The sequence below is a fragment of the Seriola aureovittata genome, chromosome 23 (assembly GCF_021018895.1).
Source record: "Seriola aureovittata isolate HTS-2021-v1 ecotype China chromosome 23, ASM2101889v1, whole genome shotgun sequence".
In the NCBI taxonomy this organism is placed as follows: Eukaryota; Metazoa; Chordata; class Actinopteri; order Carangiformes; family Carangidae; genus Seriola; species Seriola aureovittata.
In genome coordinates this window covers 17533437-17548812 of record NC_079386.1, presented here as the reverse complement: position 1 = coordinate 17548812, position 15376 = coordinate 17533437, and the positions used below count along the sequence as shown (strand labels likewise).

The window sequence follows — 15376 nt, the reverse complement described above, 5'->3', positions numbered from 1 at the left end:
ACTGTGAAGGCATTATGTGTTAGATTTAGTTCCTGGAAACAGAGGCGGAGTGAGAGCTCTTTGTTTTCTCTCTTTTTTTAATCTCTCTCTGTGAAGCTGCTTTAAATCATTTTGCTTATCTGTCCATCAACATACAATGAGAACCGTGTTTGATAATCGATACCGCCATCTGGCATATACAAACGATCTTTGGCACGGACGTTTTCTGTGACGTCACCACGCCGCCCTCCGCCACCCACCTCACGAGCCTCCCCGCGTCCGGAGCACGAGACATTTGGCTGAGATGCTTTTGGAGGAAATTGATAAAAATGTATTATTATTATTATTATTATTAATAATGATGATAATAACAATAATAATAAGTTCACGTGTTTAAACGTAAAAGAGAGAAGGAGGAGACTTTGAAGTTGGGGTGGGTGTTTCAGCACCAGGGACAGCTCATTAGAGGGTCTGATGTTACATTCAAATACAGCTGCGAAATCGGACATTTCGTAAAAAAAAAAAAAAAAAAACGGAAAAAACTCTCTTGAAAGTTGGAAACTTGTGTCCAGCTGACATTAACTTTATCAGATCTAGGTCTGTTCACAGTGAAGTACATTAACACTGGAGAAATGACAAAGTAAAGCATAATAGTATCACTTTATTGTAACGACAGAATAAAATTGCTCTGTCTATGTGGTGTTGAGGGAAACTCGTAGCAGAAATCTGCAAAATCTATTTACTGCAAGCGTTAAATTCTTTTAAAGTGAAAGACTAAATCAAACACTTGATTTATCCCAAATACTCTGTGAATCCTGACTTTTTTTCTCAAGAAGATTAATTTCAAAGGTTCTGCTTGTTTTTTAGATACTGAACGTACTTTGTTCTTCCTCGGCTGCAGTGTAGAAGGAGCATTTCAGAGTTTCACCACTAGAGAGAGCTGCACAGCAGGACAAAGTCTGACCCAAGAATCTGATATTCAGACACAATAGATTTACTTGTGATGCTCTGGGAGACTGAGTCGACATAAAGGAGCGATCAGCAGTCCTGTCATCTGCTGCTGAGGCACATGGCGGCTTGAACTTGTCCTTCATGGTTGAAAGGAAGTGGTGCTAATAAGGAAGCTTTAGAAATGTGTCTGAGTGCAATTAACTAACGAATATTTTCATTCCAGATTAATCTGCTGATTATTTTATAACTTTATTTTCACATAAGAAAAAGAAAAGCAGCAACTGAAAAGCTGGAATTAAATACTTGACATCTGTGTCTGAAAAAAAAACAAACTTAAACAAGTAAAAAGTAGTTGATTATTTTCTGTTGATTAATTGTTTCTCCACTTAACTTTACCAATGAGCTGAATGAACATCATAAGACAAATCACAGCATGACAACTGTTAAGACGGACTAACAGGAAGTTGTGAAAGATCTACCTGTATCACATTTTCATGCTGTTTGTCTCAAGGGCCACACCTTCGTAGACCGCGTCCTTCGAAGGATGCGACCCCTGAATTGGGACACCGTTACTATAGTAACCATGGTGATGAAGGTCGGCGCGTCGCTGTCGGTACAGTCCGCAGCTGTGTCTCAATTCAGGGGCCGCATTCTTCAAAGGAAGGTGTGGCCCTTCGTAGCCGTTTGTAGACCGTGACGGAGGAACTGAGAGGAGTCTGTCCGGTCTATGGAGGATTCAGTTTTACTGTTTAGCTGTTGAACTGAGCTGAAACAGTGAAATTACATTTAAAAGTCGCTCTCTGTGGGTGTTGGTTGCTTTCATTACTGGCGTGCAATGAATCTTGGGAAAGGTTCGACCATGAAGGATCCACCCGTTGGAAAAGAAGGACATTTGAAGGGTTCTTCGAAATAGGACAGCCTAGTCGTGTCGCTATGTAACCTCTGAAGGATGAAGCCCCTGAACTGGGACACAGCTCAATGTGTTTGTGACTGTAACCGTGACAACCAAGGTCAGGTAAACCTGCCGCCGTAGGGGTCATAGCGATGTAGTTTGTCCTCTCGTGTCTTTACTCATGTTTCTCGTTAGTAAGGTATGGTAAGACTTTAACCTGAAGATTCACTGTCAGTACAGCAAGTCCCTAAAATACTCATCTCATTTCTCATGGTCTGTTCACTTTCACTCTCGCTGACATAAACACAGGAAGGACGTCAATAATGAAGAGTCATGACAATATCCTGGATCATCATATAACTCGAGGACTCATTGTGTAATTGCCCCAGATGTCGGTAACAACCCAAGTAATCCACACGTACAAAGAAATCAAAACATATATGTCCATAAATTAAGTTATGTGTAGTAAAGTGGAATGACAGGGATTATTGGGGAAAGTATTATTATTATTATTATTATTATTATTATTATTATACAGGGAAGTATTGAACATGCTTATCTGAATCTGAGAAGACGATCATGGTGTTGTTGCTACGTGGTCAGGATGTTGTAATTTGACTGTTGGCTTGGTTCGAGTTCACAGCAGAGAATCAGATAAACAATCAGACGTTAGTTGGGTGTAGCGCAGGCAGTTACTCTATCAACACCGAGGAGGTAGAGTAAAGGACAGATACAAAATCTATGGTCCTACTTCTGCATTAGAAGTTTACCCTCGTGGCCCAACCTATCCCAGGATTCATTGCGTGCCAGGTGAACAGAGTGCCTGAGGATTATGGTTTTAAATGTAAGTATTGGGTTTCAACTCTGTGAAACTGTGAAAACCATTAAACCATTAAACCTTAATGCCTCAAGTAACAGTTAAGGCCGGACACAGCTGGTGATGCAAAGCAAAAACCTTCTGTAGACCAGACTCTCTCGTTTCCGTTCAGACCACAAACTGAACTGGGACACAGCTAAAGTGTAGAAACGACCAGTACGACCTTTACACTCTACATGAGGACACGTGAATATTGTTTGAAGACTTAAACCCGTGGACCTTTCCTTCAGGGCTTCAGACTCTGGTCCAGTACGACTGAGGCTCAGGACTCAGACGTGACTAATATTCAACTGGATCTGACGTAGCTCAGAAAATTAGCATTAGCATCAATCGGTTATCAGATACTGTCAGACAGAGGTCAGTCTGATCAGCAGAACTGGTGTCTGCTGCTGAAAGACACTGTACACAGATGGACATGGTGACTTGAACGCATCCTGTAACTGAACTGACAAGGTGACTGTAAGTGATCTGATATTATAGATACAAGCTGATTAAGCAACACACTGTAGTTGTTTGTACCAGTTTTATTAAAGACAAACGTCACAGAACATTTAACTTTTGAAGATTTGAGAATAAAGTGCAGAAAACTTTTCTAAATACTTTATTTTTTTAATACATTCATGAACATAGTAGAGGTAGTGTTATAGTCAAAAACAAAACAACAAACAATTCAAATAAACATTGTTCAAAAGTATATATGTAGGTGCCCTGCTAAGAAGAACGTTCAGTCGATCTTCAGGGAGTACAGAGCGTTTAAACTTAAATATATAATTATTTTTCTTATAAAGAAAAGTCAGCTCTGACTCACATGTGCCAGATGATACAAACCAAGATTTTACACATCAGGATGTGAGCTCTAATAAAACCAGTAAACTTCCTTTGAACCGCACTGCTTTTAACACTGAAGATTATTAGTTTTTATATCAGTCTAAAGACGTGGGGGAAATTAATTACAACTTACAAAAACAAAACAATCCTGTGTCCTTGTCCATCTGAGTAAAGTTCAGTGAATCCAAGTTTCAATGTAAAGTCTTCGCGTCTTAGTCTATAATGCTGTCCGATCAAGAGGTACAAGCTTTGTTTCATTCATTTAGTTTCAAATGAACCGATTATTTATTCAGAATTTGAGGAAGGTTATTTTTTTTGAAATGTAATGAAAACACAATTAAAAGAGGTTTCATCAGGTTTCAGGTCGACTCCATAAAACGTTATTTTTTAGGGTGTTTTCTTATTAGGTGTGACTGTTTTGAACTTGGGGTGTAGTGATTCTGAAACCAAGAAAACGTCCACAGATCTTGTGAATATCAGAGGAAGGACAAACAGCTGGTGCAGCTGGTTCCTGATCAGTGTCTTAATAAAATGTAATGAATCTTTGTGTCAGTCTCTCAGAACTTGGTCGTTTCAGTCACAAATCTGATCACAAATCTTGAAGTCAGGCGTTGGTGGAATCATGGTCGAAACATCAACACAAGGAAGGGGAGCGAGGAGAGAGTCTGTTCTGTATGGACTTTAATGGAAGAGACTTTTCTTGGTTCAAGTCAATCATGTTTCTTTGTGACTTTACAGCCACTCTACGTCTTTTCCCTCCGAGCTTGTAGGTCGCCAAGAAGATTTTCCATCTTCCATCGAGGAAATCTGTATTTCAAAGTTGTGATCATTGACTGAATTTGAGATATCCATGCTGGTTCTGAATCAGGACTAGAGAGGACGAAAGTCCAGCCCACACAGGAAAGGACACTCGCAATTGTCCTCCTTTGATGGGTTTGGGTGCATTAAACCGAACCCTTCACATCTTTTTGGTCCATCGTAGGTCGGCTTTGAGGTCAGGTTTAGTTGCTCATTGAAAGACCAAAGTCACAGTTTGAAAAGTGAAACATGAGTGAACTGGAACAGTGACGGTAACGCTGCCATAAAGTTTGGCTTCTTTCCTTAAGAAATAAAAGTCTGACACAAAGTGATCCTGCTGCTGCTCTGGCACATTTCTTATCTAAGCTGTACTTTCGAAAAAAACAACCAAATAGGAGGAAAAACCCAACAGTTTTATCAGGTGCATTTTAAAGTCGTCTGTTTCCATGGTGATTAGATTCGTCCAGCGTTTGAAACACCCACATCCTGAGCAGAGCTTCAGCTGTGGGTAAAGAAACAAAGAGTATATTAGTTTTTGCTGCTACACAAGAACCTCAGCTTAATCAGCTTTTTACAATGCACATAAAAACCTTCCCCGCGGCTGATTGGTCGAGCACAAAGAACTGAGTGTAATGTAGGATCAAACTTCTGCAAGTGAACAGAGATACGATCATAACTGCTCCTCCGATGCAGTTGAACTAGAAGTCTAATCTGATGTAAATTCAGACTGGAATTGAAACTAGGTTGGAGACCTTTAAGTTTCCTGTAGCAGACTTGTTTGTAAAAGTAGGTAGAAGACTAGAAATAAATGCTTAAAAAAATCATTCCATTGCTTTAAAATCCTCCAATAGAAGAAATAGATTTTAACATCTGAAGAGCCTCTTCTTCTCTCTCGTTGGTGTGAGCAGTTTTTCTGAGATCAGTCTGGTGATTTGGTCACAAATAAACTGAGTTGGATCACTCATCTCACATTTAAATACTTCAGATGTCGCCTGGTTTTATGATATTATCACTGAACATCTGTCATCAGATGTTGAAGTCAGACTTACATCATTGTCTAGACAGGACTTCCTGTTGGTCGTCTGTCTCCACCTTACAGATCTCACACCTTCTGGTCTCTGGATCCAGCTGTGGCCGCAGGTGTGGCAGGTTTGAATCACCAAAATGATTTGAAAGATCCAGGAGAGGGAAATGTGTCACGCTCTCATCTCCATCAACAACTACCACCAACGTTCCCCTGAGCAAGGCACCTAGTGTCACAGCGGGTTGTTTGAGGCGGCATCGTACTTCACACCCTGGAGGAACAGATGTTCAACAGTTGGTCAGATAAACCCCAGGAAGGTTTGATAAGACAGGAAGTAACAATGTTTGTTTATTTACTTACATCTAGTTCTTGACGCCGTCGTCTAATCAAGTATCCAATGACTCCAGCAGCCAGGATCAGCGGGACGAGGAGAACCACAGGCACGATCCAAACGATGGTTCTGGTCTGATCACCTGATGTGAAAGAGTTAAACAGAGACGACAGCTGCATCACTGAAAGTTCACAAACACCAACAAAGCACCAAAAAGTCTTTTTGTGTCGTCTTCACAGAGTCGCAGCGTTTCCTCACCTCTACCGTCCGTCCCGTCTCCTGGATCTGGAGTTGGGAGGTTTCTGGGCGTCGTCTCTGTCGTCTGGTTTTTAAGGTTGGGATCTAGATAAAACACAAGATGTACAAAGATTTACAAAATATAAGAGAAACAGCAGCAGAAGGAAAACAGTGACATTAGATGCTGAAAAAATGACCAGGGAAGTTTTAAAGATGTGTCATTTTGACTACAACTATGGCTGCAACTGTCATTTTCATTATAATTTAATCTACCGTTTATTTCTTTTGATTGTTTACTCCTAAAATCAAAATATTCAAATTACATTAACACACGACAAAGAAAAGCAGCAAATCTTCTCTTCTGAGACGCTGAAATCTGCAAATATTTGACTTTCTTTTAGTATTTTTACTTGGAAAATCACTGGAACAAATAATCCAATAAGCAAATTTACTCACCGACAACAAGTCGAATAACTGAACCCCTCTTTAACTTTGGGAGGAAACATCTGTATCTTCCTTCATCTGCAGACGTCACGTTCAGGATCTTGAGGGATATGTTTCCACGTTTCAGCTCGTCTGTGAAAAGCTTCGTCCTGCTGACGTACGACGGGAGCTTCATCTCCAGGTTTTCTCGTCCGTACCTGTACAGGTGCACAAAGTCGACCCAGCCTAACGGATCTGAGGGGTCTGGCTTGAGATCCGGTTTGGACCACTCCACTGTGAACCTCTGCAGGTCTAATGGAGGATCCAGCTGGCATGGCAGGATGACATCATCCCCTGGAGCAGTGATGATTGGCTGAGATGAACCAATTAAATGATGCACACCTGGAAAATGGAGGGAAAATTAAAACTTGTGAAAAGTGAATGGAGCCTGGAATTTTTGCTGTGTTATTTTTATCCCAGATTAATCAGCCTGTGAGATCGTTGGCAGGTCAAATAGTGAAAATTGCAAATAAAGCAGAAGCAAACGTTGTTATATAGTTTTTATTGTACAACCATCTGTCCCACAAATGTTCAGATAACTTAAAATATAACAAGAATAAAAGCAGGAAACTTAACAACTGAGAAGCTGGAGTTAAATGTTTGACAGTTGAGAATTATTTGTCGATCAATTATTCCAGCTCCGTTTCAAAACAAAAATAATGTGATTGTTGAAGACTCATTATGACGAAAACTTTTTGAGCAACATTGTGACTCAAGAGGAACAAGAGATCACGAGAGATCAGCTGCTTGAACTTGTGGAAAAACAAATAAACAACGTTCATTGGTTGATTTGTGTGAAAAACATCAACCACAGAGTTGGTTCTGGACATTTTTCCAAATGATTGAACCAGTTTTCATTGCATGTTAATGCTGTGAATATGAATATGACTAGAGCCAATGGCACGTGCTCTACCAGGTGAGCCACAAATATTAAATGCAACTATTCACATGAAAAATAATCTTCAAAATAGTTCTGTTTTTTTGTTTTGGGGGGTTTTTTTTAAGTAAACATTTGAAGCTGATGAGTGTAAGCAGGACAATAATGCTCTGTCTCACTGTCTGACAGGATTAACGGTTGACCACTGATCAGGAAGTTGGACAAATCCCAAAATTCAAATTTAAATTTAAATGTAAACAAAAACAACATCGCTTCCTGTTGTGACCAGCAGGTGGCGCCACGGGCTGACGGGGCTGATATAAGAGCTTCGAGGAAGAAATTAACTCTAAACATTAATGCAGTGGGTGAAATACACAAAGTGAACACGGACTTTAACATCTTTAGTGAATGTAATTACAGAAACTCAACTGAAACCATGTCAGTTAAATTATGTAAAAAGAAGAGATGTTTTATCTTAATTCCTTGGCTGTTTTCCACAGTTAACTACAGGTTAACAGCGAACAGGGATTGTTAACGGCTAATTCGGCTTCATTCATTTTCCGTAACGAAAACAAATATAGACATAAAAAAGAGATTTGGGCTTAAAACTTAAACTTTAATGGTAGTTTTCAGCTGTAATGAGAACTACACTGGTACGACAACAAAAAAACAGACAGTGAAATGAATGAATGACGAACACAGACAGTAAACAACTTGTTTTCACGAGCTAACAGTAGCACACGGTAGTAACGTATCTTACCTTCAACAGGTGAGCAGGAGACGGAAGCCAAGAGGAGGAAGAAAGTCCAGAGAGAAGAAGCGTACATGAATTCTTCGAAGTTCATCTCCATCATGAGGATTTGAGACGTGGACAGATCAACGGTCGCTGGACAAACTGAGCCGCTTTCAGCTTCAAAATCCCTTTACGTTGAGTGACGTTTCACTGCGTGAGTCACGCTTTCCTACGTGACTCACGTCTCGAACTTTCGGGAGAAGTTGATGCGGGACCGTGAGAGGCGGGGGAAGACCGGGTTCCGATGAGAGTGTGCGGTCCAGGCATTGACCAAGAGGAATCCCCATGGCGTCACAAAGCAATAACAACGAGAAGATAATATGATTTTATTTTTCTAAAACAAACAAACAGACAAAAAACAATAATGTAATGTGACCAGTCACCTGTCCTGTCAGCAGCACGAGGCAGCTGTGCGTCTCTGGTTCCTCCAGGGATCAGATCGACCCTCTCAGGAAGACAGGGAAATAAAGTGTTTCCGGTTTCTGCTGTGAGTTTCACGGATTTAACAGCTGGTTAAGCTTTATTTGATTAAACACTAACATTTTGAGGAAAGTGTCAAGTATAACATTAACTAAAATAAATTATTATAAAATTCCCTCTACACAGCAGGGCCTTAAGAATGGGTTAAAACTGATTGAATTTCTCTTTAATAGTAATTATAATGTTAACCAAATCTGCACTAAATACACACCAGTCTCCTGCTTTTAATTGGCTATGGAGCCTTTTACATAATCACACGTGATCACATGGTCAAGTTATGACCATTACATGACTCACCATCATCTGATTTATGACTCAGCAAGTTGACTAAACCAAGATGAAAGGGCAAGATCTCGTACATAAAACAAAAATAACTCTACACTAAACTTTTCAAACATTAAAACCTGATTATTTCTACATCTGTTACACTGAAAGCACCATCACCACCAGAAATTTGGGGAGATTTCTTCTTCCACTATCGGCTGAGCTAATCACCTGAAAGACAGTAAGCACCTAAAATACTGCAAGTTATTACCCTGATTGTTCTGGTGCTGCATCAGACACCACACACTTTTAATTAACCTCTTGATTGAGACTGAATCACATATTTGGAGTCATTATTATATGAATAAAATTTTGGATTAAATTCTGCAGGTCTGTAATGGATAAAAACAACCTCAACAACATTGTGTTACATGTCATCAGGGTCCTAAGCTAAATGTTATTTGAGGGGCCCTCCCCCTTATGGCGCCGCAGGGGCCCGGAGCAGACGTAGATCATATCGATGACCTAGAAAAAAGGTGGTTTGCGGCCAGTGTCGGGCTTTGTCTTTGACCTCTCATCCCACCAGTTTCTGAGTCTGCTCCTGTGTCGGCCGGGCCGTCAGCTTTAAGTTTCCTGTTCCATTAAACTAGTCGTGGCTTGTTCTTCTTGGATTCATTGTGTAATTTCAGTTGCCTGTGTCTGTTTAATGAAACGAAAAATACATCAGATCGTCTGGAAAACAAAAGGGATCCAGGGTCACAAACATTTGCCATTTGAGGTGTTAGAAAAGACAAAAAACCCCGACAAACATCCTGCACAAACAGGTTCTTCACACATTTAGAAGTGAATATGACATTACAGCAGGAAACTGTGGCCTGAGCATAACACACATGCTGAAGAAGAGGGTGATGCAGCCCCCTGCATTCAGTCCATTTGCTGGCAGCGAAGAAGCATGGAGATAACATCAGTGTGCGCTGTCATCGGTGAGTACTGAACTAGTTATGAATAGTAGCTGCAGTAGTAAAACGTTATTTCTTTGTACTTACTGAATAATTTACCAGAAACAACCAGAAAATGATCTAATGCGACCCAGTCAGGCTACCGAGACGACACGGCCTCATGGTCCTGAAACTTTCCTCATAACTACCAAGTCAATACAAAGATTATGTTCCTATGAAGGGCAGAGGAATTAGAAAACAAATCAAATCCCTAAAACCACTGGCAGCAGCTGCTTTTGTATGTTGCTCTTTGCACTTTGATTGTGGGTGAGGTGTGAAGTTTGATTGCATTTGTTATTTGGATGTTTCCGTCCTGTAGCTTTAGATGTTATTGACTGTATCATTCGCATGGTGGACAAGCAGGAAGCAGAATTCATTCTGATCAATTAGTTATCAGCGAAAGATTTCTGTTGTTTTCAACTTGAATCAGCTCAGTCATTGTTCAAAATCACATCCAGTGAAACAAGGAAGAAACTAAACCAGAACAAAGGTGATGAACTTGCTGAGTGTTTACACATCAGTGAATCTTTCCCAGTGGTTCAGCAGGAACACAAAAGACTTCTGTTGCTTCAGGTCGATTCATGATAAAAAAAATAAACCTCAGTTTTCCGTGTTTTCTTGCAGCCACTCTGACAGTCCTGCCCAACAGATCCCAGTTCTTCCTGTACGAGTCTGTCTCTCTGAGCTGTGGGCAGCAGGGAAACTCCTCTGACTGGAGGGTTAAGAGGAACACGTCCACAACAACGAATGGAGATTGTCTCGCGTTCTCCGATAAAGGAAATTATTCCGACTGCTTCATTGAAGACGCTTACCCAATGGACGCTGGAGTGTACTGGTGTGAGTCTGGAGCAGGAGCGTGCAGCAACACCATCAACATCTCTGTAACAGGTGGGTTTGAACAAGCTAAAGGCTGCAGCCAGTAGACACTCAGGCACCATAGAAGAAGATATTTATGAAGATAAGGACATCAAATGGGTTTTGGTAACTACAGCTGGCATTGTTCTCGCTCACCGCTGTCCTCATTAGAAAAAATAAAATCGACCTGTTTCATGTTTTCCTGTGCAGCGAGCTCTTGTGGTCGAGCGCACAGTGACTCTGTCCGGACACATTCACACAGACATCTTACGTCTCCCAGCGACTTCAACTGAAGTCTCTATAACTCACCTGTTAAATGATGAAGGAGGGGATTTATTACTGTCAACAAACCACATGAGAAGACCAAAGCAATAATGAATGTATATATGTGATACTATTTGAACTTTGATCGTGTGTAGAGTCTAAAACCAGTTGTCTGTCGTTCAGCTGGCTCCGTGATCCTGGAGAGTCCCGTCCTCCCGGTGACGGAGGGAGACGATGTGACTCTTCGCTGTAGAAACATCACTTCCTCCTCCAACCTCACAGCTGATTTCTACAAAGATGATGTTTTCATCAGGAGCAGCTCCACAGGAAACATGACCATCCACAGTGTTTCTGAAGCTGATGAAGGTCTCTACAGGTGTAACATCTCTGCAGCTGGACAGTCGACAGGCAGCTGGTTGAGAGTCAGAGGTGAGGTCAACGTTAACGTCCCTGAAAACCTCAGAAACGTCAATGTAACATCAGGAAGACGTTGGAGAGACATTATATCTTAGTTGAAAATCAGATTGATGTCAAAAACCCAACGTTGGCGACTTGACAAGACGGCGTTGGCATGAAATTGTTTGAAAGACTTTTAATGATCAACCTCAGCTGTTGTCAGTAATGTACGTCAAATTAGCATTAGCATCAGACGTTGTCCTGACTTTCAATGACGTCACAAGCTTCATTCAACCAAAAATAAATGGCTAACGACGTTAGCAAGCTTGTTCGCTCAGTCACTAACAGGAGAATAAATTCACAGTGACTAAGTTAGTGTCAAAGTTTATTCAAAGAGATGTATTTGTTCGGAAGGTATTATAAATATAAATAACTGTGTGTTCAGAGGTTTATCCACGGTGTGTTTAGCCTAGCTTAGCAAACAGCCTCCCTCTGTGCAGACAGGGCTGTTAGCTTGTGTTGATTGAGGTCAACCTGTTTTCTCTCTCTCTGTGTTGAAGCGAGGCATCCTGACCCGCTTCAGTCCTCCCTCGTATGCATTCTACTTCCTGTGGTGGGTTTCTGTCTGCTGCTGGTGTCGGTGATGCTGCATTTCCTCTGGAGGCGCCACAAAGGTCAGAGTGTTTTCATGTAAACAAAGCGACATTTTGCAACCAGCTGTTTCAGTGTCACTCGTTGAACGTGTTGAGATTGAGAGTCAATTGTTGAACAAGAAGTCTTAACTCAAGGTCCACTTACTAGTTTTTTTCCTTATTTTCAATTTAGCTATGCGTGTTAGCTTAAATTAGTTCAATGATGGTGAATTTTCTCTCTTCCATTATTGCTCCTCGCCTCTATTAGACTTTAGTGACTCAAAGTTCTGACGTTGATGAATGGACTGAATCTAAACTTTGAATGTTCGTGACAGTGGCTCAAGTGTCGAAGCTAAAACAAACATTCCTCTAGTGTATAAAGTATTCATGTTAAACAGAGCAAAGCTTCGTGACAGAAGTGGGTGGAGTCATGTTAAAGGTTAAAAGACAAAAGGTTTTTTGTTTTCGTGTGGTTTGTTTTGTCTTGACGAAAGAAAGCAGACGATACATCACAGTCCCACACCTGTATACCTGTCTACTGTATCTCTGCGCTTCATGGGAACCAGACAGACGACCTGAAAACATTATTAATCAGCAGCACACAGACGAAAACATCACGCTGTCATACAGATGTTTAGTATTTTCGTTTTCAGATTTATTTTCAGATTCTCAGTTTCACTGTTTTCAACCCACAAACATCTGGATTTCCATGTTTAAATCCAGCTGCTGTGTAACCGTGAGAATGATGTTGTGTTACAGGTAAAGCCGATGTTTCCTACACTGACGTCACCATCACACAGAATGTACAACCACAGAGGATCACAGGTAAACACACACTCAAACGCTGCATGTTAAATTATTACATTGACAACATTGAAATTATGCTTTGATGTGACTATATTTACTTACTATATTATGTGAATATTCTGATAAAATATACAATATTCAAACTGTTTTACTTCTGATACTAAAGTTAGATTTTAATGTGGGACGGTGGTAATGGAGGATTTTTACAGTGCGGTTTTGCTACTTACGGAAGTGGAGAAACTCGCGAATATTATCAGGAGAAAACGATTTCTGTTTTCCCAAGACAAGGAGATGAAAACATATTTAAAGTGTGGCCTTCCTCGGCTTCCTCTTTCCCTTGAATAAAAGATCTTGATTCTTCTTCCGTCACTGTCTGTTTTGTTGTATTGTAAAGAAACTGTTTTTCTTCCTCCACCACTGGTTACAGCCTGCTCTCCTGAATAATCACCAACAGCTGATGGAACTTAAAAGATGTGTAAATAAACTGGACAAAAACTCACTAATATTCCTGTGAGGGTTTGAACTAAAATCAGACTTTAGTTCTTACGTTATAAAACAGTAAAAACTCATTTCTTCCACTATGTAATGAACCTTGTTATGTAACGGCTCCTCTGAGCCTCGTGTGTTTGTTGTTGTTACTGAAGAAGGAAGTCACGCCTCTCACCCACTTTCCTGCGCTACTATTGGTACAAAGTGATGACATCAGCCATCACCATGGTTACCATAAACAAACACATTCTGAGGTCATTTCCTCCCTGTGTCTAATCGCTTCAGAGAGATACTGTTCAGAAATTGACAGAGTTTCTATTGTTAACAGACTTCAGACTTTATTTATAGACGTGTCTCCGTTGAGTTTGTTGCTGTGTTTACTTTCTCTGAGTGTTTCTATCACTGACAGACGTTATTGCACAGTCCAGGCTTTTATACTGACTCACGTGGATTTCTCATTAATATATGTTTGGGATACATGAAGCGCTGCAGCATGAACTTCACTGCATGATCAGTGCATGTATTTGTTCTCCACAGACACTTTGTAAGTATAAATCTGAAAAGCCAAACGATGAATGTCTCCTATTAACAAGTATCATGAATCCTGAGCTGAGCCACAGAGCTCCATCGTTATCACTATAACACATCCGTGAGTCACATGGTCCTTCATTATCATGTGACTCAGCCCTTACCTGGGACGATCTGCTGCCACAAATACTCACTAGACCATTAAATGTAGATTAATCCACCGCTGAAAGTAGTCCCCCCAAAAATAACCAACTTCCTTCTGTTTGTTAGAAACTACAGCGACGAGCTGTTTTAGGAATTTACTGATTTTTTAAACATATAATTGTTTGGTGTTTTTAAAAATGTGTGTTTTCAGTAGGAAGCAATGGACCTGAGGCTGAGAGCCAAAGACACGGTGGAGACGTACTGTAGTCCTGTAGCTCGTGTGTTAACGGTCTGTGTCCGTCCTCCACAGATGTGGACGCTGCTCCGACCTTCTACTCGACGGTCAAACCGGGATCCACCTGACGACAGCAAACAACAGCGCCAGAGTTAAAGTGTGTGAATCACGATGTGACGGATCAAACTGAAGAAACGATCAATGTGCTTTTACAGTCTTTCATGTGTCTCTGTAGTTTTGTGTCTTTGTAGTTTTGTGTCTCTTGTCTCTAAATGATTACAGTTTTTTATCTTCAGGCCGAAAATTGTCCCACATCTGATCTACGTTATGAACAAGGGAATAACATCTTCTTGTTTATTGTTTAATAACAGTCACACAGAGAGTTCAGTGTTTTCCCCTCCAACAACTTCTTTCACTTCATAGAGATTTACGGACTTTTCACGAGACCGACCTGACAGGAACGAAAATAAAATTAAAACAAACACGATACTGAAAGGTGTTTGGTGTTTTTGAGTTTCAGTAAAGATATATTTGTTTGAACTTCCTCATTTCTCCAGCAGATGTGTTTAATGTTGCCTGAAGGTAAACTGAATGCTGCACTGAACCAAAGCCTGAATAATGAAGATTAAATTAGCTTTCTTGAGCTGAAACACTGACACTGATATTAACCCTTGTGTGGTGTTCGGGTCTGTGGGACCCGTTTTCATTTTTTATCAAAAGAAAAATTATATGATTAAGTATTTTTTCAAACCCAGACTCATTGGCCTTGGCTCATTTTCTGTGAAGAATATTTATCAGAACACATTTTCAATGACCACACATTGTACACCCCCCCTACACATTTCTATTACATACAAGATGTTCGGGTCCACTGGACCCGGGCTAATAAAAGTATGGAAATTGTTGTACCTTCACTCTGTCCTCCACCAGTCTGGGCCAGCTGTTAGTGTGTGTGTGTGTCTGTGTGTGTGTGTGTGTGTGTGTGTGTGTGTGTGTGTGTGTGTGTGTGTGTGTGTGAGTGAGTGAGAGTGTGTGAATGTGAGTTTTGTGTTTCTGCCACTGCCATTCCCACACAAGGTTGCAACATTGTTGCAAAATTCAAGTACCAACACCTGTCTGCTCTCACATTCCCGTACATCTTACCCTCTGTATTGCGGGAACCAATCTTTATTTTCTCATAGTCTATCCCAGCTGCAAATTGGGAATAATAAATA

At 40.6% G+C, this 15376-nt stretch overlaps 2 protein-coding genes across 3 annotated transcripts; one reads left to right on the top strand and one right to left on the bottom strand.

The window, feature by feature from the left end:
• Positions 1 to 3286: 3286 nt before the first annotated feature.
• On the bottom strand, positions 3287 to 8238 carry LOC130164482 (myelin-oligodendrocyte glycoprotein-like). The gene is made up of 6 exons (XM_056369247.1): positions 8038 to 8238; positions 6374 to 6742; positions 5939 to 6022; positions 5710 to 5822; positions 5375 to 5620; positions 3287 to 4827 (listed from the first exon to the last, which is right to left on the bottom strand). The coding sequence occupies exons 1-5, from the start codon at positions 8129 to 8131 to the stop codon at positions 5582 to 5584; spliced, it is 699 nt and encodes a 232-aa protein (XP_056225222.1). The 5' UTR covers positions 8132 to 8238; the 3' UTR covers positions 3287 to 4827; positions 5375 to 5581.
• A 164-nt stretch (positions 8239 to 8402) lies between these two features.
• On the top strand, positions 8403 to 14708 carry LOC130164481 (low affinity immunoglobulin gamma Fc region receptor II-c-like). Of its 2 annotated transcripts, XM_056369246.1 has the most exons (7): positions 8403 to 8557; positions 9676 to 9797; positions 10437 to 10700; positions 11115 to 11360; positions 11888 to 12001; positions 12719 to 12784; positions 14238 to 14708. In XM_056369246.1, exons 2-7 carry the CDS (start codon positions 9767 to 9769, stop codon positions 14288 to 14290), a joined length of 774 nt encoding a protein of 257 aa, XP_056225221.1. In that variant the 5' UTR covers positions 8403 to 8557; positions 9676 to 9766; the 3' UTR covers positions 14291 to 14708. The 2 variants fall into 2 exon arrangements, with proteins under 2 accessions (XP_056225221.1, XP_056225220.1); XM_056369245.1 differs by having other exon boundaries at positions 8406 to 9797.
• Positions 14709 to 15376: the final 668 nt, after the last annotated feature.